Raw genomic sequence first — 23,917 nt, 5'->3', positions numbered from 1 at the left:
GTGGAAGGCAGGGAGAGAGAGTTAAGGAAGTTCACAGGGGCTGTGGGAACCCTCCGAGCTATTGGGCCGCTGGCTGTGCTGCCTCCCACCCAAGAGCCTGGATGAAAGTGTGGCGCAGAGGGAGCCTTATGTGTTTCTTGTGACTCAAACTTTGTTTCTAGCAGCCGAAGCAATTTGGCGTGGAATCCACATCTGTGCCACTTGCCGACCAGACCCTTCCCATCCCTCCCTCAAGGCGCCAGCCCTGCCTGTCTGTGCACAATAATGGAGGTGGCACAGGTGGCTGCCAGACCTCAAAGGAGGCCCTTTGTCCACCTTAAAGCATAGCCAACTGACTTCACTGCGGTGGTGGTGGGGGCGGATCTCCTGAAGCCTGTATTTGTTCTGTGAGGACCTAGCCTAGAAGGGGGGGTGGAGTGGGGGGGGGTGGAAAGATTCAGAAACTGGGGCTGGGCCTGTAGCTCAACTCATAGAGTGCTTGCCTAGCGTGCGTGGGTCCCTGGATTTGGTCCCCCCTACCCCGCTGAAAATCAGGAGTGCTGGTAGAAGTCTACCATCACAGCACTGGAGAGCTACAAGTAGGAACTAGAGGTCAGTCTGGGCTACATGAGGACCCTCTCTCCAAAACAACAGCAAAACTCCAGCAACTAAAGGCAGAAGAGAGATTCCAAGCCAGGTATGGTGCACACCTGTAATCTCAGCACTTGGAAAACTGGGACAGGAGGAGCTGGAGTTGGGATTTGAGGCTAACCTGGGCTATACAGCGAAACTTTGCCTCATAAACCTATTTTTCACAGTAAACTATATGGCTTAAGAAAACAGGTATTAGCCGGGTAGTGGTTCACACTTTTAATCCCAGCACTTCAGAGGCAGAGGCAGGTGGATCTCCAAGTTTGAGGCCAGCCTGGTCTACAGAGTGAGTTCCAGGACAGGTCCATCATAATAATGAAGGGTGATATCTCAAATAATACTCAGGTGGTGCAGGATTGCCATCCCAGCCACACAGAACATTGAGGCAGGAGGCCAGAAAGTTCAAGATCTCTCTGAACTAGAATGAGTTCAAGGCCTCACTGAACTACATACTAAGAAACTGTATCAAAAGGACGCTACAAAAGGACTGGAGATGGACCTTATCTGCAGAACGCTAAAATCCCCTATTATGTCTGGAGCAACAGCAGAGCACCTGCCGAAAATTCCTGCAGCCAGGGGCTGGGGGCGTGACTCAACTATAGAGTGCTTGCCTAGCCTATATAAAAGCTTGGGGTTCAATTCTCAATAATGGGGAAAACAAACAAACAATACTTTAATCACACACGCTAAGACCCCTTTGTCGAATAAGGCCTTCTAGGTCCCAGGGTTTGTGGCGTTTTAGCAGCAGAGTGAACGCTAGTCAGTCCACTGCAGCAGATAACGCCCTTGCTGGCTCCTCATTCCACCTGTGGAATCGGGCAGATGCTGACCCCACATTATGGGCAGCTTCGGGGCTGAAAGGCACAGCTGGGCCTTTCTGCCAGTGTTCCTGCTTCTGGTATGTTTGTTCTGCTTGTTCCCCATGCCCTGGTCTACATTTTTCCTTTGTTTTTTGAGACCTGGCCCAGGTGGTCTCCATAAACTTTTCCACCTCACCATGTCTCCCTGCCTGCCCCCCTCTGTCTAGAGGCCCTCCAAGTCATTCGGTCTGTGACTGGCCCTCTCCTCTGCCTTTGTCTTTGCTCTCTGCATGAGTAACTATGTTTAGGGTCCTGATGTCCAGGTCTGTTTCTATGTTTCTGTCTTTTATCTATGTCCTGCATTTCCTGCAGAAATGGTCCTTCTATCCTGTCCCTTAGTGTCTGCCTCACCCTATGTCTTTCTTTGTATCTGTTTGGCTCTGTCTCTCTTCTTGCCTGCCCTCCTGGCTCCTTTAATCCCATGGGTGGGTCACTCTGCTTCAACCTTTAATGTATTTCTTTTCTTTTTCTTTTTGTTTTCCTTCTTTCTTTGTCTCAATTTCATTTTCAAGACTGGGTTTCTCTGTGTAACCCTGGCCTCCTGGGACTTGCTCTGTAGACCAGGCTGACCTTAAACTCAGAGATCCACCTGTTTCTGCCTTCTGATTGTTGGGATTAAAGGCATGCACCTCCACTCCAACTTCTAAAGTTATTTCTTGGTGCCTGCCTCTTCCCACCTCTTTGTCCTTCTGTGTCTCATTTATTCTCGTTCTTTGTGGGTTGCCCATTGTTTTGTTTAGACAAGCAAGGTCTTATTGTGCAGTCTAGGCTGGCTTCAAATCTTCACCCCCTGAATGCTGGGGTCACAAGTGGGAACCACCATGCTTGGTCTGTGTGTTTACTGTCTTTGTCTCTTTCCCTGTGGCCTGGCACCATGCTTTTCAGTGCCTGAGCTCTTGTCTCTCTGTCTCTATCTCTTCTTTCTGCATGGCATCTTGATCATTTTTTTTTTCTCTAAGCATGTCTCTGACTCTGTGACTCTAATGTGTCTCCTGCCTGGTTCTGAACATGAAGTCTCTCTGTGTCTCTCTTTCTCTGTCTCTCCCTCCTGACATCTTGCTCTCACCCGCCCCCCCCCCACACACCTTTCTGAGCACTCAGCTCGCCTCCAGCCTTCGCCTCACACCGAGTCCCCTAAGCCTCTACCTCCCCCTCCCGGCCAGCTGCCTTTCTGCACTCCAGGTCCCCAATGCCTAGTGGCATTCTGGCCTTGGCACCTGGAGCTGGGGGCCTCGGGCTCTCTCAGCTGCAGCTCCTCCCTTCCCAGGGCTGGGTCCCCGGGTGCGGCCCTTTTTACTGCGGAGGCCCCCAGTCAAATATCAAACCAGTGGGAGCAAGCGGGTGGGGAAAAGGGAAGCAGGATCAGAGGTGATGGGGGTGGGGATAGGGAGGGAGCGTGGGAAGAGGAGGAGGAGATGGAAAGAGGGAGAGGCAGCACTGGGCGAGGGAGGAGGTGAGGTAGAAAGGAAGGCTGAGTCGAACAGGGAGGAGGAGGACCGAGGGAAGAAGAGAAGGCAGGGTGAGGGAGGAGGCGGAGGGAGTGCACGCGGTGAGTGCGCGGCTGGGTTCGCTGGATGAGAGCGAAGAGGGGGTGTGCATCGGCACCAAGAGGGACCCGGGGCCGGCGAGACCGATCGCAGGTCTGGGAGATAGAACGAGAGCAGGGCGCCGGCCCAGGCAGGCGGAGGAGTGCGCTTCAAACAGGCACTGGGGTGCGCGGTCCCAGCCCCTGCATCTCGGGAGCTAGGTCTCCCGTGCTGGGGACAGCCAGGCTGGAAGTCCCAGGAGGAGGGAAGGGAAGAACTAGGGGGCTGGGAGCTGGGAAAGGGTCGCTCCGAGGCCTCTTGGATGGGGGGTGCGGCTCGCCTGAGCGCCCCTCAAGCGCTGGTACTCTGGGCCGCACTGGGAGCGGCAGGTAAGACCTGGGGGTCCGGGCAGTAGCCCCTAAGGGAGGAGCGGGGTGGGGTGCCTAGGAGAGGGATGCAGGCTGCTCTCTTCCTAGCTCACATCGGACCTGCACCTGATCCCGAGGACTGGTGGAGCTACAAGGAGAATCTCCAGGGAAACTTCGTGCCAGGTGCAAACAGGGTGGAGACCCGGAGCCCGACCCCGTTTTCCTAGGCGCTGTTTTCCCCAGACTCCAGACTTTGGGTCCTCGATCCTCTCATCTTCCACAGGACCAACGCTCCCAGCCCCTTCTTTCTTCCCCCAGGAGTGAGCCCCGGCCTCTGAACCTCAGCGGCTCACCATGGGACATTATACATGCGCATTTCAAGTAGTGAGTGGGAGTGAGTGCAAGGAAAGAAAAGTGTGGGGGTGGAGAGATGGAGGTGGTGTTTGCCGCCGGAGGCCGGTCCTATTCCTGCTGAAAGCACAGGCTCGGTAGCGGTAGCGCACGTCCCGGCCCCGCCCCTCACCCGTGTCTTCGAAGCCCTCTTCTGCAACTCTCCCCTAATACTCTAATCCAGCTGTGGGACTTGGGAGACTAAAAGAACTACAATTCCCATGGGGCATTGGGACAGACAGGAGATGAATTAGTTGGTTTCACCTCTGAGGCCTATTGGGAGTTGTAGTTCTGTTTTTACATAGCCTTAAATTGGGAACAATACATGGAGGAGTTAGGAGCTTCTGGGAAAGGATTCCAAAATTCATCTAGGAAATAGGATTCTGGCTTTTCTGTGCTTTTTTCTTAGCTTCAGATTTCTGCCCTCTTTCTTCAGACGGGTTGGTTATCCCTGCCCCAGTCCAGCACAGCAGATCCTGACCGGGATCCAGTCTGTTTCTGTTCCCACAGGGCCTCCCTTCTGGGGCCTGGTGAACGCTGCCTGGAGCCTATGCGCTGTGGGAAAGCGGCAGAGTCCCGTGGATGTGGAGCTGAAGCGGGTTCTTTACGACCCTTTTCTGCCCCCACTCAGGCTCAGCACCGGGGGAGAAAAGGTAAGGAGCCTTGCATTGGGGTGAGTTTGAGCAGAGGGCCTGTGCTGAGGCGGATGGTAGCTGTGAGGAACAAAAGGTACCAGCTGGGTGGAGAGAGGCGAGGCACCTCACTCTCTGTAGATCCCCTGTTCTTCCATTTCCCACTGGTTTCCTCGACTTCCCATGTTTGCCAAAACTGATGAAAACAAAACGCAACCCATGCCGAGCGTTTGAAAAGGCTAAACCCACGAATGTGCACAGGACCTACACGATAGCTGCCGTCTTCCCATCTTTAGTCTGTATTCTATAGTACACACACCGAGGTACCATTTCTTTAAGAGAGGCCAGAGCCTCAAAGTCATTTTCTAGTCTGTCCCTCAGTTCCTCAGATCTACGTTCACACTAGGCTCATAACAATCATTCCTGTCCTTTTCATTTCCTGCCCCTCCATCTTCCGCTCTTATCCAGTCCTCCCAATCCTTCGTCTAGCCTTCTGCTCTATAGCCTGTAATCCATTATTCAAACTAAAGCCCCCACTCCTATGTCATCCTAGCTACACAGGAGGCAGAGGCAGGAGGATCTCTGTGAGTTAGAGGCCAGCCTGGTCTACAAACCAAGTTCCAGGACAGCCAGAGCTGTTATTGAAAGAAACCCTGTCTCAAAACAAACAAACACAAAATGAATGAATGAAAGGAAGAGGAAAGACTTACTCTATAGCCTAGTCTGGACTTGAACTCATGGCACTCCTCCTGCCTTGGCTTCCTCGGGGCTAGGACTACAAGCCTGAAATAGTACTCCTGGTCCAGTACTTGTTAACCGAATTAATTCATCAGTGTTGAATACCTGTAGAAGACATGGTCTGAGTCTGGGGAGTGGCTTATGCCTAATCAATATTAAATTGTTGGACTCAGGGAATGGACGAGTGGAGCATGGGTGGGAGCCATCTCTCTCTGTGTCCCCAATAGCTTCTGCCTCTCCTGCAGCTCCGGGGAACCTTGTACAACACTGGCCGCCATGTCTCCTTCCTACCTGCATCCCGCCCTGTGGTCAACGTGTCTGGGGGTCCTCTTCTTTATAGCCACCGACTCAGTGAACTTCGGCTGCTGTTTGGATCTCGAGATGGGGCTGGCTCTGAACACCAGATCAACCACCAAGGCTTCTCTGCTGAGGTGGTGACCTCTAACCTATGACCCTCCACACCAAGCCACCCTATTTTTTTATCTTTACCTCATTCATCTACCAACGGCTACCTGTCCCCACCCTAAGTACTTATCCCTAATGCAATTCTGAACACCAAAAGCCTTAGTGTTGAAACCATCCTCTCGACCCCTCTGCTAAGGACCCCTTCTCCTTGTGCCCCTACTCCCCCAGGTGCAGCTAATCCACTTCAACCAAGAACTCTACGGGAATCTCAGTGCCGCCTCAAGGGGCCCCAATGGCCTGGCTATTCTCAGCCTCTTTGTCAATGTGAGGGAGGCAAGATGGGCAACTGGCTTCCAGGGTGCGAGGGCCAAGGGAGGCTGGGAGGCTAGGCTCCTTATTCTGGGGTGGTGGGCCTTTGGGGAGCCCTGGGCTGCTGTCTCCTTGCCTCATGCCCCCTGCATAGGTGGCTGGCAGCTCCAACCCATTCCTCAGTCGCCTCCTCAACCGGGACACCATCACCCGAATCTCCTACAAGAGTAAGTCCCCAAGCTTGGGGTGGAATCCCAGCTATGAGAGAGGCTGGGGAAGGAGGGTGACAAGGCCAATCTGGGCTGCAGAGTGGGTTCAAGGCCGGTCTGGGCTACTTAGTAAGATCCAGTGTCAAGACAAGAAGTGAAGAGAGTGGCTGGAGACGGAGCGTGGTGGTAGAATCTTGATTTGAACCCCTCAGTGGTACCTGCCTGGCATGCCTGAAGCCTAGGTTCAATCTCCATACTGCAACAAAAACAGCGAACTCCCCATGTATTGCTTGTGCACAGGTGGGTTCCCGGGGGCACCCTTTCATGCTGGTTTGGTATCCCCTCAGATGATGCCTACTTTCTTCAAGACCTGAGCCTGGAGCTCCTGTTTCCAGACTCCTTTGGCTTCATCACCTATCAGGGCTCTCTCAGCACCCCTCCGTGCTCCGAGACTGTTACCTGGATCCTCATCGACAGGGCTCTCAATATCACCTCCCTCCAGGTGACCATGTGTGCATGCTGCCCCATCCTAAGTACTGCATTCCCTGGGCTCCGACCTTCGCACTCACCCAAGTCTTCCTGTGCTTATTGAGGCAGATGCACTCCCTGAGGCTCCTGAGCCAGAACCCCCCATCCCAGATCTTCCAGAGCCTCAGCGGTAATGGCCGGCCCCTGCAGCCCTTGGCCCACAGAGCCTTGAGGGGTAACAGGGACCCCCGGCACCCCGAGAGGCGCTGCCGAGGCCCCAACTATCGCCTGCATGGTATGCTTCATGTGTACTCTCCTTCTCGATACAGTCCGCATTATTCCAGGGCTATCTGTGGGACACATTCCTCAGTCCGTTCTCCCACTCCCCACCGAGACACCTGTTTTCCTTGTGGTACAATTACATACTCATCCATGCCCTCTGCCTACCAGCACTTTCCAAGATGGTACGGTCCAAGTCACCTGTTTACAAATGGTATGACCCTACTTATGGCTAGAGTCTTGTCTTGGCTATCCCCTTTCTCAAAGTCAACGTGGTACAATCCCTCTGTCTTCTTCACTGTCCCCGGAAATCCTCTCAACAGGGTACGATAGTACAGTCCAGACTCCCATTTTTTCCCCCCTTCGTGTACAACAACCTAATCTGCACGTCCCATCTGACCCTCTTCCCTCCCTAAATGGTTCGATCCAGGTGCTATTTCCCCCAATTTGGTTTATTCAGCCTCCTTTAGCAGCCAGACTGTGGTAGAGCCTTATGTGCTCAGACTCCCCACCACAAGCCGGCGCCTTCTCTTGCAGTGGACGGTGGTCCTCATGGTCGCTGAGACCGCCCCCCCCAAAAGAGGATTACTCCCGCCTGTTCTGAGCTTCCTCACGAGGAAAGGGGAGTCACCCTAAAACAAAGCTATTAAAGGGACTGAATGTGTCCAGCTTCTCGGTGGTTTGATTTTCAGTCGCGATTGAGAAATATCAGGGTATTAAAAAAAATCTTTCCTGAAGCTCACGTCTTTCTGCTTTAACCTGCTGTAACTGGTGTTCTGCGTTTTTCCTCAAGCAACGAGCCCGTGTCCACGCGGCTGCTTTAAGAGGCACCCCCTCCTGTCCCACACTCGAATCGGGCAACACGCGCAGGCCCATGTGCTTCCCCTTCTTCCTGCCTCATTGGCTCGAAGTGGGTCACGGTCCCGCCCCCAGCGCCTCCTCTCATTGGCCAAATATAGGTCAGTGTCCCGCCTCCTTCCAAAAGGAGAGGCAACTTCACAAGCTCGAACCCCTCACGCGCCTCCAGGGTCTTGGCAGATCCCGTCACTTCATTGGCTGAGCGTCTCAAGGGCTCGAGATGTGATTGGCCCTTGCTTGAGGCCCGAGGGAGGCACTAGGCTGGGGTGCACGGCCCAAGAGGAGGGAGGGGGCCCAGAGGAGGGGCACGCGCTCTGGCGTCGGGTGTTTTGGTTTTTTTTTTTCCGCGAAAGAAGTTTGCTTTGGCCACGCCTCAAGGCTGCCGCCTCCTCCTGCCCCCCCTCCTCCGCCCCTGGGCGCACACCTCTGGGTGCAGATTGCAAAGCGCCTTTCCTTGCGAGAAGTGCAAAATTTTCAAGAGCCAGAGGTTCTTCCAGCTGGTACAGAAGGAGCGCGCGCCGGTGTCTCTTGGGGACTCTGAGTTGCAAAGAGAAAGCTGCTTGGTCCCCACTCGCCCTGACTATAGGATCCTCCCAGGACACTCGGGAGTTGCACCTTTCTGCAGAGGGGACTGGCTGGCTCTCGGAGATCTTAGGATCTGCAGCGATCGGATACTGGAGGCTTGCACGCGACTCGCTCCCGACCCTGGGACACACTCGCCCGAACCGCAGGAGTGTGCAGGTGACTGGCCTATCATCGTCGACTCTCCATGAGCTCATGAACCGGGGAGCAGGTGTCCGGCGATGGCGCGGCCTCTGAGCGACAGGACCCCGGGCCCCCTGCTGTTGGGAGGCCCGGCCGGAGCCCCCCCTTGCGGGGGAGCGTTGCTTGGGCTGCGGAGCCTTCTGCAGGGGACCAGCAAGCCCAAAGAGCCGGCCAGCTGTGAGTTCTAGTCTCACCGTCTTAAGGACTCAAATGTTGGGGTGGTGGTTCGTGGCACCTATGTGCTAGGTATCTCGTCTTTGCTAGTCCTCATTAGGTCACTCAGGTGTTTAGCCATCTCAGTCTCCCCGCGTCCATGGCCAAATCTGACACCTGGAAGGCCCAAGAGTCAAGTCCTCAGAGTCTTCCTCCATTAGGACGCAATCTAGGTGCCAGGCCCCCTCTGTCTTCCCCTTGGCCTCGGAGTCTGGACCCCTGGCGTCCTGGGGAAGGGAGGGGGTGTGTCGGGTGCTCACACGGTGCTGACACGGGCTTAGGCGGGGCCTCACGGGATCACGTGGAGACTAGAGACAGGGAATGTGCCTGAGCGGTGGCGCCCCTTCCTGCCCCGAAAAGAGCGTGGGGGAAGGGATGAGGGTGCCAGCGGTGGGGGAATTACTGAGCTGTTACTTTTTCTCTCTCACCTGCCCGACCTTTCACCCACCCTGTCTCCAAATCCCTCTTTGTAAACTTGCATCGTTTGTCTCTGGGTTTTTTTCTGACACTGTCCCTGTTCCTCTGTACACTTTCTCTTTCCTCTTTGGGTCCCTGTCGTCTTGTCCCTCTCTCTGGGACTCCCCATCCTCTGTCTGTATACCCCCTCCTCTTTCTGGGTTCCCGTTTCCCTCCTTGTCCCTACTTCTCTGGGTCTTTGCCCTATGACTCCCATCTCCTCACTTCTTTGTATTTTCGCCATGCGGGTTTCTATACTTCATCTGTAACTTGGGGTTCCTCCTGTGTGTCTCCATCCCATTCCGTCTCTCCCTGACCCACAGGTCTCCTGAAGGAAAAGGAGCGGAAGGCGACTCTGCCCTCAGCTCCCGTTCCGGCACCGGGCCTGGAAACGGCTGGCCCAGCCGATGCCCCGACTGGGGCGGTTGGTGGCGGTGGGTCCCCGCGGGGGCGCTCAGGGCCGGCGGCTGGCCCGAGTCTTTTTGCGCCGCTGCTGTGGGAACGCACTTTGCCTTTCGGCGACGTGGAGTACGTGGACCTGGACGCCTTCCTGCTGGAGCACGGGCTCCCGCCGAGCCCGCCGCCCCCCGGGGCCCTGTCGCCGGTACCCTCTCCGGCACGCTCGCCCGCGCCCTCCCCGGGGCCCGGCTCTTGCGGCTCCTCTTCCCCCCGCTCGTCGCCGGGGCACGCCCCCGCGCGGGCTACGCTGGGAGCCGCCGGCGGCCACCGCGCAGGTGCGGTGAAGGGGCGGGGCTGGCGGGCAGGGGACGGGCGTCGCCAAGCTTTTAGAAGTCTGCCCGGTGAGATGCCGTGATCCATTAGGGCACCTGGGCCCCCAAATGCGAGAGGGTTGTCTAGTGAGAGGCTGTATTTTTCTCTAGGACTAAGTTTTCTCGTGCTCTTGGAGCCAAGACTAGAAACTCAGACCACCTTAGTTAACTGGGGAGCGGACTGTCTCAAAGTCTCTGTCCAGATTTTGGGAAACGAGATAGGACTGGACTTCAAGGACACCTAAAATGGGAGCAGGCCAGAGCTGGGCGCTAGGTTCCCGGCTCCACCCCCTCCTTTCCAGTTGAGGGTGTTGCATTCTGGTTCTCAGACTCTTGAAGCAGAGAATGTCGGGGTCCCGATTCTGGATTGTCCAGAGGGAGCTCCCCATATTCCTGCAACGGGCACCTAGGATCTTAGAATTGTGGCAAAGGGCTTGTCAGCCAGTTCCCCCACGATCCCCCTTAAGTGCGGGGTGGGGAGGTAGGATCCTTGGAGATGTTGGAGCTGATACCAAAAGGAACAAGAGGGGAGGCGACCCCCCTATCAAGACAAGGAGTCTCGATGTGGGACGCCTGGGTACACCTGTCCCTGATCCGACCTCCAGGCAAAACACTGCTGCACATTCCCGCGCCACGTGAGTCCTCCTTCCCTGCTGCGCGCACGCGCTCTCACGCGCGAGGAGGCGGGGCCGGGGAACGTGAGGGTGCGTGGGGGGGGGGGAGAAGGGAAGCAGATGGCCACACGTGATGCAGCCCTGAACCGGTGTCCTCGTTTGGCCCCGACTTGTCTGTTCTTAAAGGCACAGGCATCTGCTTTTTTTTTAAGCCAAGCTCCTGGAACCTCGGAGCAGCTTCTGCTTTTCCATCACTCTTAGGAGTGAGTCTAACAGGTTTAAACTCTGAGCATACAGAGGATTCAGTAAGTAGAACTCAGATGAGAGTGGGAGCAAAGCTAATACCGAATCTGAAGTTTGGAGGTTTTGGAAGCTGCTAGCAGACTCACGGGATGTTTGTGCCTTACTCGTAAAGGTAGAATTATTTTCATGGAGGGTGAGGGTCTTTGTCATAGGGTTGATGCTTGACCGGCAGGCTTTGTGTTAAGTGCAGAAATTGCCCAGCGGTTTCTAAGATGGAGGGTGCCTCTAAACAGCAGCCCCCAAACTGAATACTCAGGAACTCAAGTGATGTGTATTTCTCCAGGCTTGACCTCCAGGGACACACCCAGTCCTGTGGACCCAGACTCCGTGGAGGTGCTAATGACCTTTGAACCTGATCCAGCTGACCTTGCCCTGTCAAGCATTCCAGGCCACGAGACTTTTGACCCTCGGAGACACCGCTTCTCAGAGGAGGAACTGAAACCTCAGCCAATCATGAAGAAGGCAAGGAAAGTCCAGGTGCCTGAGGAACAGAAGGTGAGCCGGTGTGAGGCATGGCCTTGATCAGGAAGGAAGCTTCTCTTTGGGATGAGGTCTCAGAGCCCTATAAGCATACCTGATTCATGAGGCTCCTAGGGACAGGCTTTGTCCTGAGAGTCACCGAGATGGTGTCACTGTGGAGTCCAGTCACACGGACCTAGAACCCCCATGTGGATCAGAGACCTCGTTGCCAGTTACAGCTTTCTTTAGCCTCCTATTAGCTCCTCAGCAGCTGGCCTGGCTGGGGCTGACATTGGCAGCCTGGGGCCTGGAAGTCACCTGTTACCAGCCATGTTCTAATTTGCGGGAGTTTCAGCAGCAAATGAATCCTAACGTTCTGGTTTTGCTCTTATTGGGGTCTCTGCTAGCGAAGAAGACTTCTCTCACGTCTTTGCCACGACCTTGTATTATAGACATCCAGCATCCAGTTCCCTCTTAAGTGGCACTTTCTTCTTCAGCGCTCAGCTGTTGCTAGGGAATGTGAATGAGTCCTGGCAGGCTGGGACCTTTAATTAGGAAGCTGGGTGGAGGACCCTTGGTATAATCCTCAGGGGAAGCATGAGCCTCCAGCTCTTCCTTCAGTTAGGTACTGGAGGGAGAACGGAGAGGGCAGACAGCCCCCCTCCATCAGTAAGGGCAGAAGGAAAGAGACTGGGTCGGATCATTGGGTCTACTTACAGCTCGTGTTTACTTACTGAGATGAGGTTGCCTTGGCAACCAGGACATGGCAAACCCCATGGGGAGGGGATGCTAACCAAGCTTTTCTTAGCAACCAGGGTCTGGAAAGGTGATGTTGTAGGGCAGTGTGCTCTTCCATGGGATAAGCCCCTTAGACCCTGAAGGCCTGGTTGCTAGGTAACAAACATCCTAGCAACCAGCTTTCCATAGGTCCTTGTCAAGTGGGAGGCTTGCTCTGCACAGTGGAGAATTGAAGACCAGGTCTGTTTTTTACATATCTGTGCCTGGAGTCTATCTGGCGTTTTACTTTCTGCTAGGGATCTGTTCTTAGCAGGTAGGGCAGTAGACAGCAGAACCTTGAGTACCTATCCCAGCACAGACCTTTAGGTCTTACTGCTGTGGAAGTGTTTCCAAACCTGCCACTTGTTCCTTTGTTGGATCTCAGTGCCTTTCCACTCCTCTGTCCCCAGGATGAGAAGTATTGGAGCCGGAGGTACAAGAACAATGAGGCAGCCAAGAGGTCTCGAGATGCAAGAAGACTCAAAGAGAATCAGATATCGGTGCGGGCAGCTTTCCTGGAGAAGGAGAATGCCCTATTGCGGCAGGAGGTGGTGGCTGTGCGGCAGGAGCTGTCCCATTACCGCGCTGTCCTTTCACGCTACCAGGCCCAGCATGGGACACTGTGAGGCTCCTTCTACCCTGCCTGGGCAGCGCCCTATTCCTTACTCAGACTTGCACCTGACACTCTTCCTCCCTCCTTGTTCCGTGGTCGATGGTCTGGCCAGCTAGGTGACCCCAGGGACGTCATGATACAAATACATTTATATTTTTTAAGAAAAAGCTAGCCTTCTCCCACCTCCCTCGTGGGGGTGGGGAGGGTCCTGTGTGTGCTCTTAGCACTTCGGGGAACCTGTCTACCCAACCGCCTCCGTCAGCACAATCCTGAATAAATCTTGAGAACCCAGGAGACAGCTCTTGTCGGGTACGAAGCAGCTACTGGCTCTGAGTACAAAGCCAGCGGCAGCTCAAGTTGGGTAAAGGACAGATGTCACTGAAAGGACCATCTGGTGGAAGGGCGAGGAAGAGAGCGACGCTTTTATTGCATAGACCTTTTCAATTGCTTTTTAGACCAGGGACACACAAGACATACAACATGAGAAGTGAATTTCCCACCCCAACCGGCAAGGGGTGGACCATTAGTGCAAATCCTGGGGGGGGGGGGGACCTGCCCCTTACGGGCTGATTGGCCCGTCAAACGGAGGCACCGAGTAGGCAAGAAACCCTGGCTGGCCAATGAGCTGAGGCCTTGCTAGCTCATACATTCCAGGCCCCACCATTGGACAGCAAAGAAGGCAGGCCCCACCCTCAGCCGCTAGGTCCTCTGGGAATTGAGGGTCAGGACCAGTATCTACCCCTGCTACTGTGAATCCTGGTATCCCTTCTACCTATAAAAGCCAGGCCATATCCTATGGTACTGTGGTCCCACCACCTTTTTTTTTCAGGCTCCTTTAAGTTTACGGCTTTTGACCCGCAGGCCCAGTGAGCAGCGTGGCGAGACTGGGATGCACCTGCGCCTGCATTGGCCCGTACTCCACTAGCTCCCCATCCACAGTGAGCACGCCACGAGGCGTGAGTGGCTCGAGGCGGAAAGCTCGTGCTGCAGCATAGCTCAGGTGCGGGCAGCCCAGGCTGAAGTGGTTCCCGTGCTCCATGGCCAGCAAAATACGCAGTAGTGCAGCTCGTGAAATGCCGCTGCGCACCCAGCACAGGTGCACCACGCCGTCATCAAATCGAGCATGTGGGGCGGCCACCAGGTCTGCACCGAGGTGGCTGGGCAAGATGGCCAACATGAGCACAAACTCGCCCTCTATTGTCACCCAGTCTGGGGGCAGTGGAGAGCCCAGGGGAGGGAGCAGGTGGTCAGATGGGCCCCAGGTGGAGACTTTTGGAGTATTGGAGGTGGGAGGCGGGGACCCCGAGGATGCTGGCATTTCTGGGGGCGCTTCACTGATGGGTGAAAGCTGAGCTGTTTTGGGAGAATTGGGGGGTGAAGGAAGCAGTGGGTCTGGGGACAGAGGTGCGTCTCCAGCTCCCCCCCAGTCTCCAGTCAGTTCTGGACCACCACCATTGAGGGAAAGACCAGGTAGAGGTTCAGGAGAGCCAGGGGAGGCCAAGGCAGGTTGGGGCAGGGGCAGGGGCAGGTCTGACACTGAACGATGTAGGGGCGAGTGGGTGGCAGCTGGAGCTGGGGCTGGGGCTAAGACTAGTTCTGACTTGGCTCGAGGCAGGCTATGGCCTGGGATGGGCAAAGCTGGCTCTGTGGTAGCGGGGAGGTAGGAGAGGCGTCCACGGTAGGTATGCAATGTGGCCAGGCCTAGCACTGCACCCAGTGTGAATCGAGCACTACCCAGGGCCCTGAAACGCTCGCTGTGAATGTCCACATCTGACAAGAATCCCCAGGCCACTGACAGGAAGGAAAAACAGCGGGATCCTGAGGCTAGCGTGACGGAGAGCAGGTCCAGAGGCTTGCTGCCACCGCGGCAGAGAAGCAGCGAGCAGTTGAGCAGCAGGTCAACACCGACAGCAGGCTCAAACCTTCACGGCCAGAGATGGGTGTCACAGGGGAAAGCAATGGGGAAAAGGACGGTGTGCCCACCAGGGAGCCATCCCCGCTAACAGGAAGAGGGGCAAGAAGCTGAAATGTCTCGGGACCCTGTAGCTCCAGACTCATCCCTCTTTTCAGCAGGTATCCCTGCTGTCTCAGAAGCCGTCAACATACCCGCCATGGTGGTTAACCGCCCCAGCTAGGGCATTGCCGGAACCGCAGGGGAGGACCCCAATGGGCATCCGAACGGCATCTTTCCAGTCTGGACGATCAAGGAGCCCGTTCAGCACCTGTGGTTGGGATAGGGCTGCCTGGGTCCTCGTTACCCTCTCTGGTTACCCCCAGAGCAGGGTTAGGGTGTTTGTGGCTTTACCTCATAAAGCAACCCATCTCCAGAAACAGTGACGATGCCTTCCCACTCACTGAGGCTCAACCCCTGGACCAGCTCACGGGCATGGTTCTGTCGTTCTAAGTAGACAAATAAAAGGGTTAGTCAAGAAGCCTCCTCATCCTGCCACTCCCCTCTGGAAGATCCCGGAGTATCCCTCCCCACCCTACCCCAAAGCCCCTACCTGTCTGTATGAGGTTAAAGGACAGTCCAGCCTCGGAGATCATGGGCACCACGTGGTCCATACAGCGCTGCCAGGCCAGGCCCCGCCCCCCAAAAGGATTAACCAATATAAGCAGCCTTGGCCTCCGGGGCAGCAGTTCAGGGGTAATTTCTAAGGAGATAGCAAGAGAAAGAAAGGGCTGACCATACCAGAGGCCAGAAACCAGAGCTCCTCCTCTTGATAAAGGAACCCCAAGTCAAGGGCAGGTACCCAGGGCCTGCTGGGAGCTTCCCTTCTGTCACCTGGCCGGTGTGGGCAGCCCAGGTTTCTCACTGGTGCTGAGATAAAGGGTTGGTTGTGAAAGCAACTATGTGCCCTTTGAGCTCATATGTGGGAGTTGGAGAAAGAAGCCTTGATCCCTCAGCACTGTTAACAAGCTCTGAGGCCTGGGAGGCACACACAGGAAGTGGGGCCCTGGAGACCTGTGTGGTAGCTCTCACCACCCCCAGTCAGCCTCCTGTCACACACCTGGGAGGCTCTCACTCATCTGTGGTCCAGGGAGGGTCAGACAGTACAGCCTAGAGCAGAAGACCTCAGTCTTCTGAGACAGACCCAGAACGACACAAGGAAAGAGACAGAAACCCCCTTGTGGCTCTTGCCCCGCATCTCACCCTGCTCCCCAGACAGAGGTACTCCTCGAAGGAGACACATGAGGGCAGTAGCCCAGCGCTGGGCCTCTGCACGGTTCTCCTCGTAAGTGGCCGCGCCATCAGCCCGGAAGGTCCGAATAGCTCTGCATCGGCCCCCGCGCCGGCACCGTGGGTAGGTGTAGACACAGAAGTAGGCTGCAGTGTCTGAGGGGCTGCGGCTCTGCAGAGTGCCACAGCCTGAGACCTCTGACAGAGGGACTAGGCCATTACGGGGCCGGGCTTCTGGCTTTGGGCGCAGCCGCTGTATGTGCAGGGCTTGCACTGTAAGGGTGAGAGCAAACCGGGGGCCATGGGCTGGGTAGGAACCAAACTCGCCGTGCAGGATTGGAGTACTGGAAGCCAGTGGCAGTGCTGGTGGTGGGGCCATGACTTCAGCCCTGTCCCAAGCACTTCTAGACCCCTGGCTTGTGGTCAGCTTCTGGTCCAGCCTCTGTGGGGAGGGAGAAAGACAACGGTCAGAGTCCTGCATCCTCGCCGTAGGTGGGAAGGGGCTGTGAGGAGGAGACAGTATGGGAAGGGAGCACCATAGACAGACTCAGAAGAACGTGGGGAGACCACATGAGGCAGGGCAGAAAGCATGGACACACTTACTTATCTTTCAAGACTCTGTGTGCAACAACTAGTTAACAGCCAGCGATACCTTATTTCCGGAAACAACCCCACCCACAGAGAAACAACAAAAAACCCACACCAATCAGAAGACAAGAAAGAGCAGGGCCATGGTGGTGCACACCTTTAATCCCAGCCCTCCGGAGGCAGAGGCAGGTGGATCTCTGAATTAGCAGCCAGCCTGATCTACAGAGCGAGTTCCAGGACAGCCAGGGATACGCAGAGAAACCCTGTCTTGACCGCCCCCCCCCCCAAAAAAAAAGTGGCCAAAGGCTAAGTAAGATACATGGTATACTGGGTGATGGCAAGGGCTCGAGGGAAGGGGAACAAGACACAGAGGGAAATTGCATGATAGAGACAGGAAAAAATAGACTGAGACAGAAAGACACCGTCCCCTCCCACACACTGAGTCACTGTAGGTAGAGAGTGGAGAACCATGCAGACACACAGGCACAGAGAAGGAAGGGACAACTCTAAGAAGCGGGAAACACAGGCCAATAGGACACTTAAAAGTTTCTCACCCCAATGAAGAAAGCAACAGACAGGAGAGAACAGGCATGACACCCAGAGCAGTCAGAGGGCAGCCACATGGGAGTGACCAGGGAGTGGCCAGCCACCAGCTGGTTTGTCGGGAAGCACTAACCTGGCTGGTCAGCCGCCTTCTCTTCGAGAAGAGGGTGGGAGCCAGGGCTGAGCCCCTTCTGCTGTGCAGAAGGTCCAACCACTTAACTGCTCACCTCTGGGCAATCTTACCCCGTCACCTGGGACACGCCCCCATGGACACTGTCTCTTGGGATCTACTTCTGTCTGCTCGCTGCCCTGGGCCGCTCTCTTAAAGCCCAGGTTATCTACCCCGCCCTCAAACCTCCCTCAAATCAGATACCAGCACAGAGTGCTGTACATGCTCCATTCTGGGTTGGGTCTCGGCCTCCCGGGACTCCAGATTTGGGCCTCCATCCACAGGTTCTCCCTCTGTCCCTGGTGTGTGTACCCTTACTCCAGGGCCGCAACGCAGGCCCGGGTCTGGGTCTCTATCTCAGGCATGGCCCTGGTTTGTTTCCAGATCCCACCTAGTATTTCGTCTGGACCTGAGTGTCCGCCCCTCTAGGGTCATCCGGAACCCCACAACCTGCGCGCACGCCGCGTCCTCCCGGCCACCCCTCCAGAGTCAGCACTACCGCCCCCATCAGATCTAGGGGTGGGGGGAAGGGTGTGCGCCCGCCCAGCCAATGCCTGCGCAGCCAGTCTAAGCCGCACCAATGAGAGAGCAGGGAGGCGGGGCCATCCGCCTCCGGAACTACGCGATGAGACCTGACCGGTCGAGTGAGGAAACCGGGAGGGGCTACAGCCAAGCAAGGAGGCCCCATCATAACTGAGGGCACACACTCAGCAAAGGTAAGGAAGTGGTTCGAGGCAAAGCTTAACTCGCCATCTTTGTTGAGGTCAAAATGGCCTGTCCCAATAGAGTTAAAAAAAGAAAAGGGGCGTGGGGAAGGAGTTCTTCCACGGCAGAGAACAACTCTAGTTAATGTTGGTAACAGGGAAAGACAGAGCAAAGCAGAGATAGAAACAAAGAAATGAAAACATTGAGATTGGGGTTGCTGTGGTGGTACCTTGTAATTCTAGTACTTGGGAGGCTAAGGCCGAGGCATGTAGTGTAGGTCTGCCTTTGCTGCGCATATGTGACAGTTAGGTGACAACTTGTGTCAAACAATGTAACAGTAACAAACCATAGGTGGAGACAGTTCTGGAATAACAACCAGGATGGGGAAGCTCATTAATTTACAACCTCTTTAGCTTGGACTCCAGCCATAGAGGAGGCAGAGTGAGATTAACATCTGCCCAGGAAGCCACCATGTGACAAGACAGAGCCCGGAGGCAGGAGGGAGAAAGCTTTAGAAGCCCAGGGGAAAGAAAAAAGATGTTGACAAAAACAGGCAAGACATGGTGAAATGAAAGCAAAGAGCAAAAGAGTGGACAGCTGGGGGCTGGCAGAAATTGAGAGACGACAGCGTGTGTGTGCGCGCGCGTGCACCTGTCCAAATGCACCTCCCACACGTGGGGTGAAGCCGGCTCCCACTGAGCTGCACTCTCACAAGGCAGGGACAAAGCTTCACAGACATGGCTGGATAAGCGAATGTGGCATTCAATCCCCAGCAGCAACAGCCCCAGATGAGTGCTAAGGAGGGGGGTGGACCCCAGTGAAATGGGGACTGGGGACACAACGACTGAGCTCTGAGAACAATTAAGGCAGAAACCATGACCAAAAGAGAAGGGGCCGAGATCTCAGCAGAGAAAGGGAACAAGAAAGGGGAAGTGTTGGCTCACAAAGTCTCGTACACTCACCCTGAAGAGCCTCAGTTCACTGTGTCAGAGAAGAGGTCTAAGGCGGATAATAGAGATTCTGGGGCACTGCGGTCCCTCATGCTGTGCTAACCCCAACCCTCAAAATTATTTTTGTTGTCACTTGATAGCTGTAATTTTGCTACCAGAAATTGTAATGTAGCCAGGCGGTGGTGGTGCACGCCTTTAATCCCGGCAGATCTCTGTGTTTTCAAGGCCAGCCTGGTCTACAAGAGCTAGTTCCAGGACAGGCACCAAAGCTACAGAGAAACTCTGTCACAAAAAACCAAACAAAAAAAAAAAAAAAGAAAGAAATTGTAATGTAAATATCTGATATGCAACCCCTGCGAAACGGTCCAAGAGTGGCAACCACACGTTGAGAACCATGGCTCTAGCTAGAGCCTTACCTGGTTCCATTGCCCCTTGGATTCATGGTGTCCGGTGGGCAGCCAATTCTCTGCTCTGTCACAGCAGGGCCTGAGCCCAGCACAGGAGGTTACACAGGAGTGTCTGGGTGGAAACTTCTGCCTTCTCACTGTGCAGTCCCAGGTTGCAGCTCTGAAGACCAAGGGTACATTGCAGGCTCAGGGTCCCAGAGCTAACATCTCCCATCCAGCTAGCCCACCTTGTCCTCCCAAGTTCCAGCAACTGATTCTACCTAGCACTGCGAACAAAGTGTTGACTGAATGCTTAGAGACCGACACGACCAGGGAAGACACCCTGTTAGGATTATTATCACGAGGAAAAACATAGAAAAGTGACTTACCCAAGGTCATAATTTTAAACAACAGAGTCAGGCGCTGTAAAACTGTGGTCCCAGCTGTAGGAACCATAACAAGCTAAATAGAAACAGACCACCCAAAGGAAGTTCTTTACTTCCCAACTATTATCATCTGCCAGTGTAGGACTCAGCCATCAAAAGTTTAATGGAGGCCTGGGTGTCAGCAGTTTACCCTGAAGCAATACCTGGTTGCAGGACCGATAAACTGAGATTACCCAGCACCACCCAAGAACAGACCATCCAAAGGAAATTCCTAACTTTCCAACCGCTGTAGATAGGACACCCCTAGACAGATGTCAGCCAATCAGGGGCCCTGAACCTGAGGAAACCCCTCATCCCCACCTTTACTACTATAAAACCCCAACTCTAAGTGAGCTTGGGGCTCTCCGTTTATTCCAATACGTTGGACATGTGGAGAGACTGAGTTTGCAAACTTGTATAAAGTAAAGCCTCTTTGCTTTTACACATGGGACGAGGTCTCCCTGATGGCTTTTGGGGGACTTCGCGGATTTGGGCATAACACCAGCTACATGGGAGGCTGAGGCAGAACGACTGAATCAAGCCAGGATGGTCGGCTTTGTGAAACCTTGACTTTAAAAAAAAAATAACAAAAACAAAAACCAGCCTAGTCTGAGTAGTTGCCAATTTTCCTCTATCTCTCCTTCGGCAGAGGATTCCCTGGGGTTGTCTCCTCATCCTCCCCCCACCCCCGCCATGGTCTCTAGCTCTTTCTCTCCGGGGCAGTTCACTCCTCAGGAGCCTGTTATCCAGCCTTTCCACCTAGATCCGATCCCGGCCGAGGCTCCGCATGCCTTCTCTGCACATAAATACTTTGTATATCGAAAATGTTGCGACAGTTCAAACTGACTGGTCGAGAAAACAAAAAAAAAGAAAAGAAAAATACGTTCTCTGAGGAAGTAAACTAAGGAGAGATTGGGGAAGAACCCACTAGGGCCAGGGGAAAAGCTGAGCCCGTATGGGGTGGGGGGTAACTATAGGTTGAATTGCAGAAGAAAGTCTCAGGTTAGAGACCTTGTAGGGCTTCCTGAACTTCAGTTGCATCCATTAAACTGAGCATAAGGGAAAGGCAGCTGCGGACCTAAGGAAATTTCCGGAAATGTGAGATTAGCTTTTTCTTCAGGCCGGGACAAGCCTCACCTCGAAAACACAGCCCACCCGGTCCTCCGGGAGCCACCGAGAAGCGGTCGGCCTGCGGCCAGAGCGTCACTGCGAGCTTCCTCCTGCTAACTCCAAGCATATCTCTGGCTCTCGGGTCCCTTTATCCTGAAGAATACAGAGAACAGGGACTGGGTCAGGCTAGACAGGCTCTCGGCGTGCCGGCCCTTTTCTCTGGTGTCGCATTGTTTTCTCTTCGGTGGTTCTGTGGGACTCTGTAATGGGTCATCTACTATACCATAGAGAAGCCCAGGTTGCGGTAGAGCGACGCGTCGCGCCCATGTGACGTCGCCAGTACACCACAGAGATACGCTCCTCGGGATAGAGCGTCCCCTGCGCGCGTCACGAGTGCGTCCCGCAGGGAGCCCTTTCCCCGCCCACTCCGGCGGAGTTCTGTCTTTCCGGACCAGGCCGTGCAGGAGGCGCCATCATGGTGAGCTCGCCTAGTGGCGCTCTCGGCTGTCCCATCCGCTGCCATCCTCAGCGGAGCCGGGACGCAGCGCGCCGAAGGGGCGCGGGTGGCCGCGGCTTGTGCCGAGCCAGGCCGGGGGAGTGGTAGAGGCCTCCGGCCGGGACGTGGCGCCGCCGCCAGCGGCGTCCGGCCACGGGCGCCTTCCGAGGCTCGTCTAATTTACGAAGTTTTGCTCTGTAGCCCAGGCTTCCAGGAAGCCAGTCCGGCCTCGAACTCACGGCAGACCCGTTGCCCCGGCCTCACAGCGGAGAGTGGAGTTGTGTGTTCCGGGCTTGGGCTGTGCTAACTGGGACAGGGACAGTGCCCGCCGTCTTTTCGGGCGGAAGGGGCTGTAGTAATCCCGTCCTTGCCCTGTGAGTGGGGGAGACGTTCGCGAAGGTGCAGGTTAAACCGTGCTGTTAGCACTTCAGTAACTACTGTTGGGCAAAGAGCGGGATAAAATCAGCACCGGGCCTTCCTAGGACTGTCTTGAAGTAGATAACAAAGTCTCACTTGGTCGTACATAAAGATATTTCCGTGTCCAGAATGGACTGTTGGCTTGTTTTGACTATTTTCCAGATTTGGGGTCGGTTTTGAGAGCATTCTTGTGAGGATCTGAGCCCCCACCCGTACTGGGCATAGAACCAGGATCTTATGTGATAAGCGTGTGCTAGGTAGACTGAGCATCTTGTACATCTTCGGTTTTATTCCAAGACAGATTTCCCTGAGTTTTGAGAATTTGGGAGGAATGATCCCATATCGTGGGCGGGTGATGTCAAGTAGGAGCACCGTCCTCCCCAGTTTTAATCCCCCTGGGTGCTTTTGGGATTTTTTGTTGTTTGCGGAACTTGCTGGCAGTAATTCCAGGTCCATTGCTGTCTCTTGCTACTCTGGACCACTAAGATGAGATTTGAATTTTTATATTACGAATATTTGAAACTGCTTGGTGGTGGGCCTGGGGTTTGACTTGACTGAATAGCCTGAAGGATAAGTAACAATTTCATTATGTAAGTCAATCAAAGGTAAAGGGCAGCCAGGCAGTGGTGGCACCCGCCTTTAACCTGAGCACTTGGGAGGCAGAGGCAGGCGGGATCTCTTGAGGACAGCCCTGTCTTGGAAAAGAAAAGTTTTGATGTGGGGCAGTTATCCTGGTTAGGCATTGGCTCCATGGCATTCTTTGACCTCCCACAGGGTGTTGACATCCGCCACAACAAGGACCGAAAGGTTCGGCGCAAGGAGCCCAAGAGCCAGGACATCTACCTGCGGCTGCTGGTCAAGGTAAGCTTCTAGATGCCCGTTGGATCAGGGGAGGGTGGGCCAGAAGTTGGACCAGAAGGGTTTGGAGGGTAGCCGTCATATGATCGCTCTTCTCACCCCCCACCCCCAGCTGTACAGGTTTCTGGCCAGGCGAACCAACTCCACCTTCAATCAGGTTGTGCTGAAAAGGTTATTCATGAGTCGCACCAACCGACCACCTCTGTCTCTGTCCCGGATGGTTAGTACCTGGGCAGGGGAACTGGGTCTGGAGTGGGTGTTTGACACCAGACATCACAGGGCTCCCCCTCTGCATGGTCGAGGCCAGCAGGGATGAAGGTGAAGAACTCTGTGCTTGGGCTCCACTTTGCCGCCCCAAGTGACAGTCACTTGTGCTTTTTTTCTCCCTGGGTGTTTCTCTGCCTTGGCTGACTGCAGGGAGAGAAAGATGGGATCACAGGCCTCTAGCAAGGCCTTCAGAGTGACTTAACCTGTTTACTCCTCTCAGATCCGAAAGATGAAGCTTCCTGGCCGAGAAAACAAGACAGCTGTGGTTGTGGGGACGGTCACAGATGACGTGAGGATTCTCGATGTGCCCAAACTGAAGGTAAATGACCAGCGAGAACCCAGAGAACATCTCTCCAGCCAAACTGAAGCTTTGCTGTGGGGTGCTCGCAGCATGCCATTCCCTCACCATTGTGTGTGGTGCTTGGATTCCCTTTAGTCCTAAAGCATGGGGGTGTTGGCAGTTGGGTGTCAGAGTCTGCTGTGTGAGGGTGTGTGGCCCTCCACAGCTCCTAGTGTCTGCCCCCCTCAGGTGTGTGCACTGCGGGTGAGCAGCCGGGCCCGAAGTCGCATCCTCAAGGCTGGGGGTAAGATCCTCACCTTTGACCAGCTGGCCTTGGAGTCTCCCAAGGGCCGTGGCACTGTGCTCCTGTCTGGTAAGTAAGGGCTGCTTTGGCATGCCAAGGTTTGGGGAGCCTTCCATCGTCAGAGTTCTGGTCTCTGCTTAACCTCTTCTTCCCTGGCCAGGACCTCGGAAGGGCCGAGAGGTGTACCGGCATTTTGGCAAGGCCCCAGGAACCCCACACAGCCATACCAAGTGAGTATCAGGCTAAGGACTCCGGCTTTGTCCCCTGTGTAGCTTTTAGCTGCAGTGGCTGGTACGGGGTTGTCACAGCTAAGGGCTACCCAGAGCCTGTGCCTCATGAAGGCTCTCCTAACCCCAGAATAGGTTCCCAGCATTACAGGAACAGGCCCTGTTGGCCTCTGTGAGCTGGGCTTCTCTGACCCACACCTTCTCCCCACAGACCCTATGTCCGCTCCAAGGGCCGGAAGTTTGAACGTGCCAGAGGCAGAAGGGCCAGCCGCGGCTACAAAAACTAACCCTGGATCTTACTGTTATTAAAAAGCTTTGGATGTTGATGGTCCTGTGTGTTCATTAAGTTGGGATGGGGTGGGATGGATT

The 23,917-nt window shown here is 54.9% G+C and overlaps 4 protein-coding genes across 11 annotated transcripts; 3 read left to right on the top strand and 1 right to left on the bottom strand.

Annotated features, from left to right (window-relative positions):
* The first annotated feature begins 2,956 nt into the window (after positions 1-2,956).
* Positions 2,957-7,478, top strand: Ca11 (carbonic anhydrase 11). Of its 4 annotated transcripts, XM_050121224.1 has the most exons (10): positions 2,957-3,405; positions 3,493-3,567; positions 4,285-4,427; positions 5,390-5,575; positions 5,778-5,873; positions 6,013-6,085; positions 6,415-6,569; positions 6,665-6,725; positions 6,865-7,028; positions 7,352-7,478. In XM_050121224.1, the coding sequence occupies exons 1-10, from the start codon at positions 3,339-3,341 to the stop codon at positions 7,448-7,450; spliced, it is 1,119 nt and encodes a 372-aa protein (XP_049977181.1). In that variant the 5' UTR covers positions 2,957-3,338; the 3' UTR covers positions 7,451-7,478. The 4 variants fall into 4 exon arrangements, with proteins under 4 accessions (XP_049977181.1, XP_049977180.1, XP_049977179.1 ...); XM_050121223.1 differs by having other exon boundaries at positions 2,958-3,405; positions 6,665-7,028; XM_050121225.1 differs by lacking the exon at positions 6,865-7,028 and having other exon boundaries at positions 2,962-3,405; positions 6,665-6,830.
* Positions 7,479-8,270: 792 nt separating this feature from the next.
* Dbp (D-box binding PAR bZIP transcription factor) lies at positions 8,271-12,933 on the top strand. 2 transcript variants are annotated; one of them, XM_050121227.1, is made up of 4 exons: positions 8,271-8,614; positions 9,430-9,840; positions 11,077-11,288; positions 12,440-12,933. In XM_050121227.1, the coding sequence occupies exons 1-4, from the start codon at positions 8,476-8,478 to the stop codon at positions 12,653-12,655; spliced, it is 978 nt and encodes a 325-aa protein (XP_049977184.1). In that variant the 5' UTR covers positions 8,271-8,475; the 3' UTR covers positions 12,656-12,933. The 2 variants fall into 2 exon arrangements, with proteins under 2 accessions (XP_049977184.1, XP_049977183.1); XM_050121226.1 differs by having other exon boundaries at positions 9,430-9,906.
* Positions 12,934-13,037: 104 nt separating this feature from the next.
* On the bottom strand, positions 13,038-20,999 carry Sphk2 (sphingosine kinase 2). Of its 4 annotated transcripts, XM_050121219.1 has the most exons (7): positions 20,727-20,999; positions 19,195-19,345; positions 15,797-16,265; positions 15,147-15,296; positions 14,948-15,042; positions 14,749-14,864; positions 13,038-14,564 (listed from the first exon to the last, which is right to left on the bottom strand). In XM_050121219.1, the coding sequence occupies exons 3-7, from the start codon at positions 16,200-16,202 to the stop codon at positions 13,484-13,486; spliced, it is 1,848 nt and encodes a 615-aa protein (XP_049977176.1). In that variant the 5' UTR covers positions 16,203-16,265; positions 19,195-19,345; positions 20,727-20,999; the 3' UTR covers positions 13,038-13,483. The 4 variants fall into 4 exon arrangements, with proteins under 4 accessions (XP_049977176.1, XP_049977178.1, XP_049977177.1 ...); XM_050121221.1 differs by lacking the exon at positions 19,195-19,345; XM_050121220.1 differs by lacking the exons at positions 19,195-19,345; positions 20,727-20,999 and adding an exon at positions 17,088-17,786.
* An 86-nt stretch (positions 21,000-21,085) lies between these two features.
* Rpl18 (ribosomal protein L18) lies at positions 21,086-23,874 on the top strand. Its single transcript, XM_050121228.1, has 7 exons — positions 21,086-21,177; positions 22,387-22,473; positions 22,583-22,690; positions 22,958-23,056; positions 23,267-23,390; positions 23,482-23,551; positions 23,760-23,874. Exons 1-7 carry the CDS (start codon positions 21,175-21,177, stop codon positions 23,833-23,835), a joined length of 567 nt encoding a protein of 188 aa, XP_049977185.1. The 5' UTR covers positions 21,086-21,174; the 3' UTR covers positions 23,836-23,874.
* The last annotated feature ends 43 nt before the right edge of the window (positions 23,875-23,917 follow it).

This window comes from Alexandromys fortis, unplaced genomic scaffold (genome assembly GCF_014885135.2).
Source record: "Alexandromys fortis isolate MF-2015 unplaced genomic scaffold, M_Fortis_MF-2015_v1.1 scaffold_161, whole genome shotgun sequence".
Taxonomy (NCBI): Eukaryota; Metazoa; Chordata; class Mammalia; order Rodentia; family Cricetidae; genus Alexandromys; species Alexandromys fortis.
This window is presented reverse-complemented; position numbering and strand designations above follow the sequence as displayed.

What these genes read in the sequence shown, in the direction of transcription:
- Rpl18 (XM_050121228.1), top strand. An exon ending in CTCTGTCTCTGTCCCGGATG is followed by an intron (nt 22,691 to 22,957) that starts GTTAGTACCTGG and finishes TACTCCTCTCAG; the next exon opens with ATCCGAAAGATGAAGCTTCC. An exon ending in TCGATGTGCCCAAACTGAAG is followed by an intron (nt 23,057 to 23,266) that starts GTAAATGACCAG and finishes TGCCCCCCTCAG; the next exon opens with GTGTGTGCACTGCGGGTGAG.
- Sphk2 (XM_050121219.1), bottom strand. Translation starts at nt 16,202, where the DNA reads ATGGCCCCACCACCAGCACTGCCACTGGCTTCCAGTACTCCAATCCTG. An exon ending in GAGATGGGTTGCTTTATGAG is followed by an intron (nt 14,865 to 14,947) that starts GTAAAGCCACAA and finishes TCCCAACCACAG; the next exon opens with GTGCTGAACGGGCTCCTTGA. An exon ending in GCGGTTAACCACCATGGCGG is followed by an intron (nt 14,565 to 14,748) that starts GTATGTTGACGG and finishes CTGGCCGTGAAG; the next exon opens with GTTTGAGCCTGCTGTCGGTG.
- Ca11 (XM_050121222.1), top strand. Translation starts at nt 3,339, where the DNA reads ATGGGGGGTGCGGCTCGCCTGAGCGCCCCTCAAGCGCTGGTACTCTGG. An exon ending in TTCTCAGCCTCTTTGTCAAT is followed by an intron (nt 5,874 to 6,012) that starts GTGAGGGAGGCA and finishes CCCCCTGCATAG; the next exon opens with GTGGCTGGCAGCTCCAACCC. An exon ending in TCAATATCACCTCCCTCCAG is followed by an intron (nt 6,570 to 6,664) that starts GTGACCATGTGT and finishes TTATTGAGGCAG; the next exon opens with ATGCACTCCCTGAGGCTCCT.
- Dbp (XM_050121226.1), top strand. Translation starts at nt 8,476, where the DNA reads ATGGCGCGGCCTCTGAGCGACAGGACCCCGGGCCCCCTGCTGTTGGGA. An exon ending in AGCTTTTAGAAGTCTGCCCG is followed by an intron (nt 9,907 to 11,076) that starts GTGAGATGCCGT and finishes GTATTTCTCCAG; the next exon opens with GCTTGACCTCCAGGGACACA. An exon ending in AGGTGCCTGAGGAACAGAAG is followed by an intron (nt 11,289 to 12,439) that starts GTGAGCCGGTGT and finishes CTCTGTCCCCAG; the next exon opens with GATGAGAAGTATTGGAGCCG.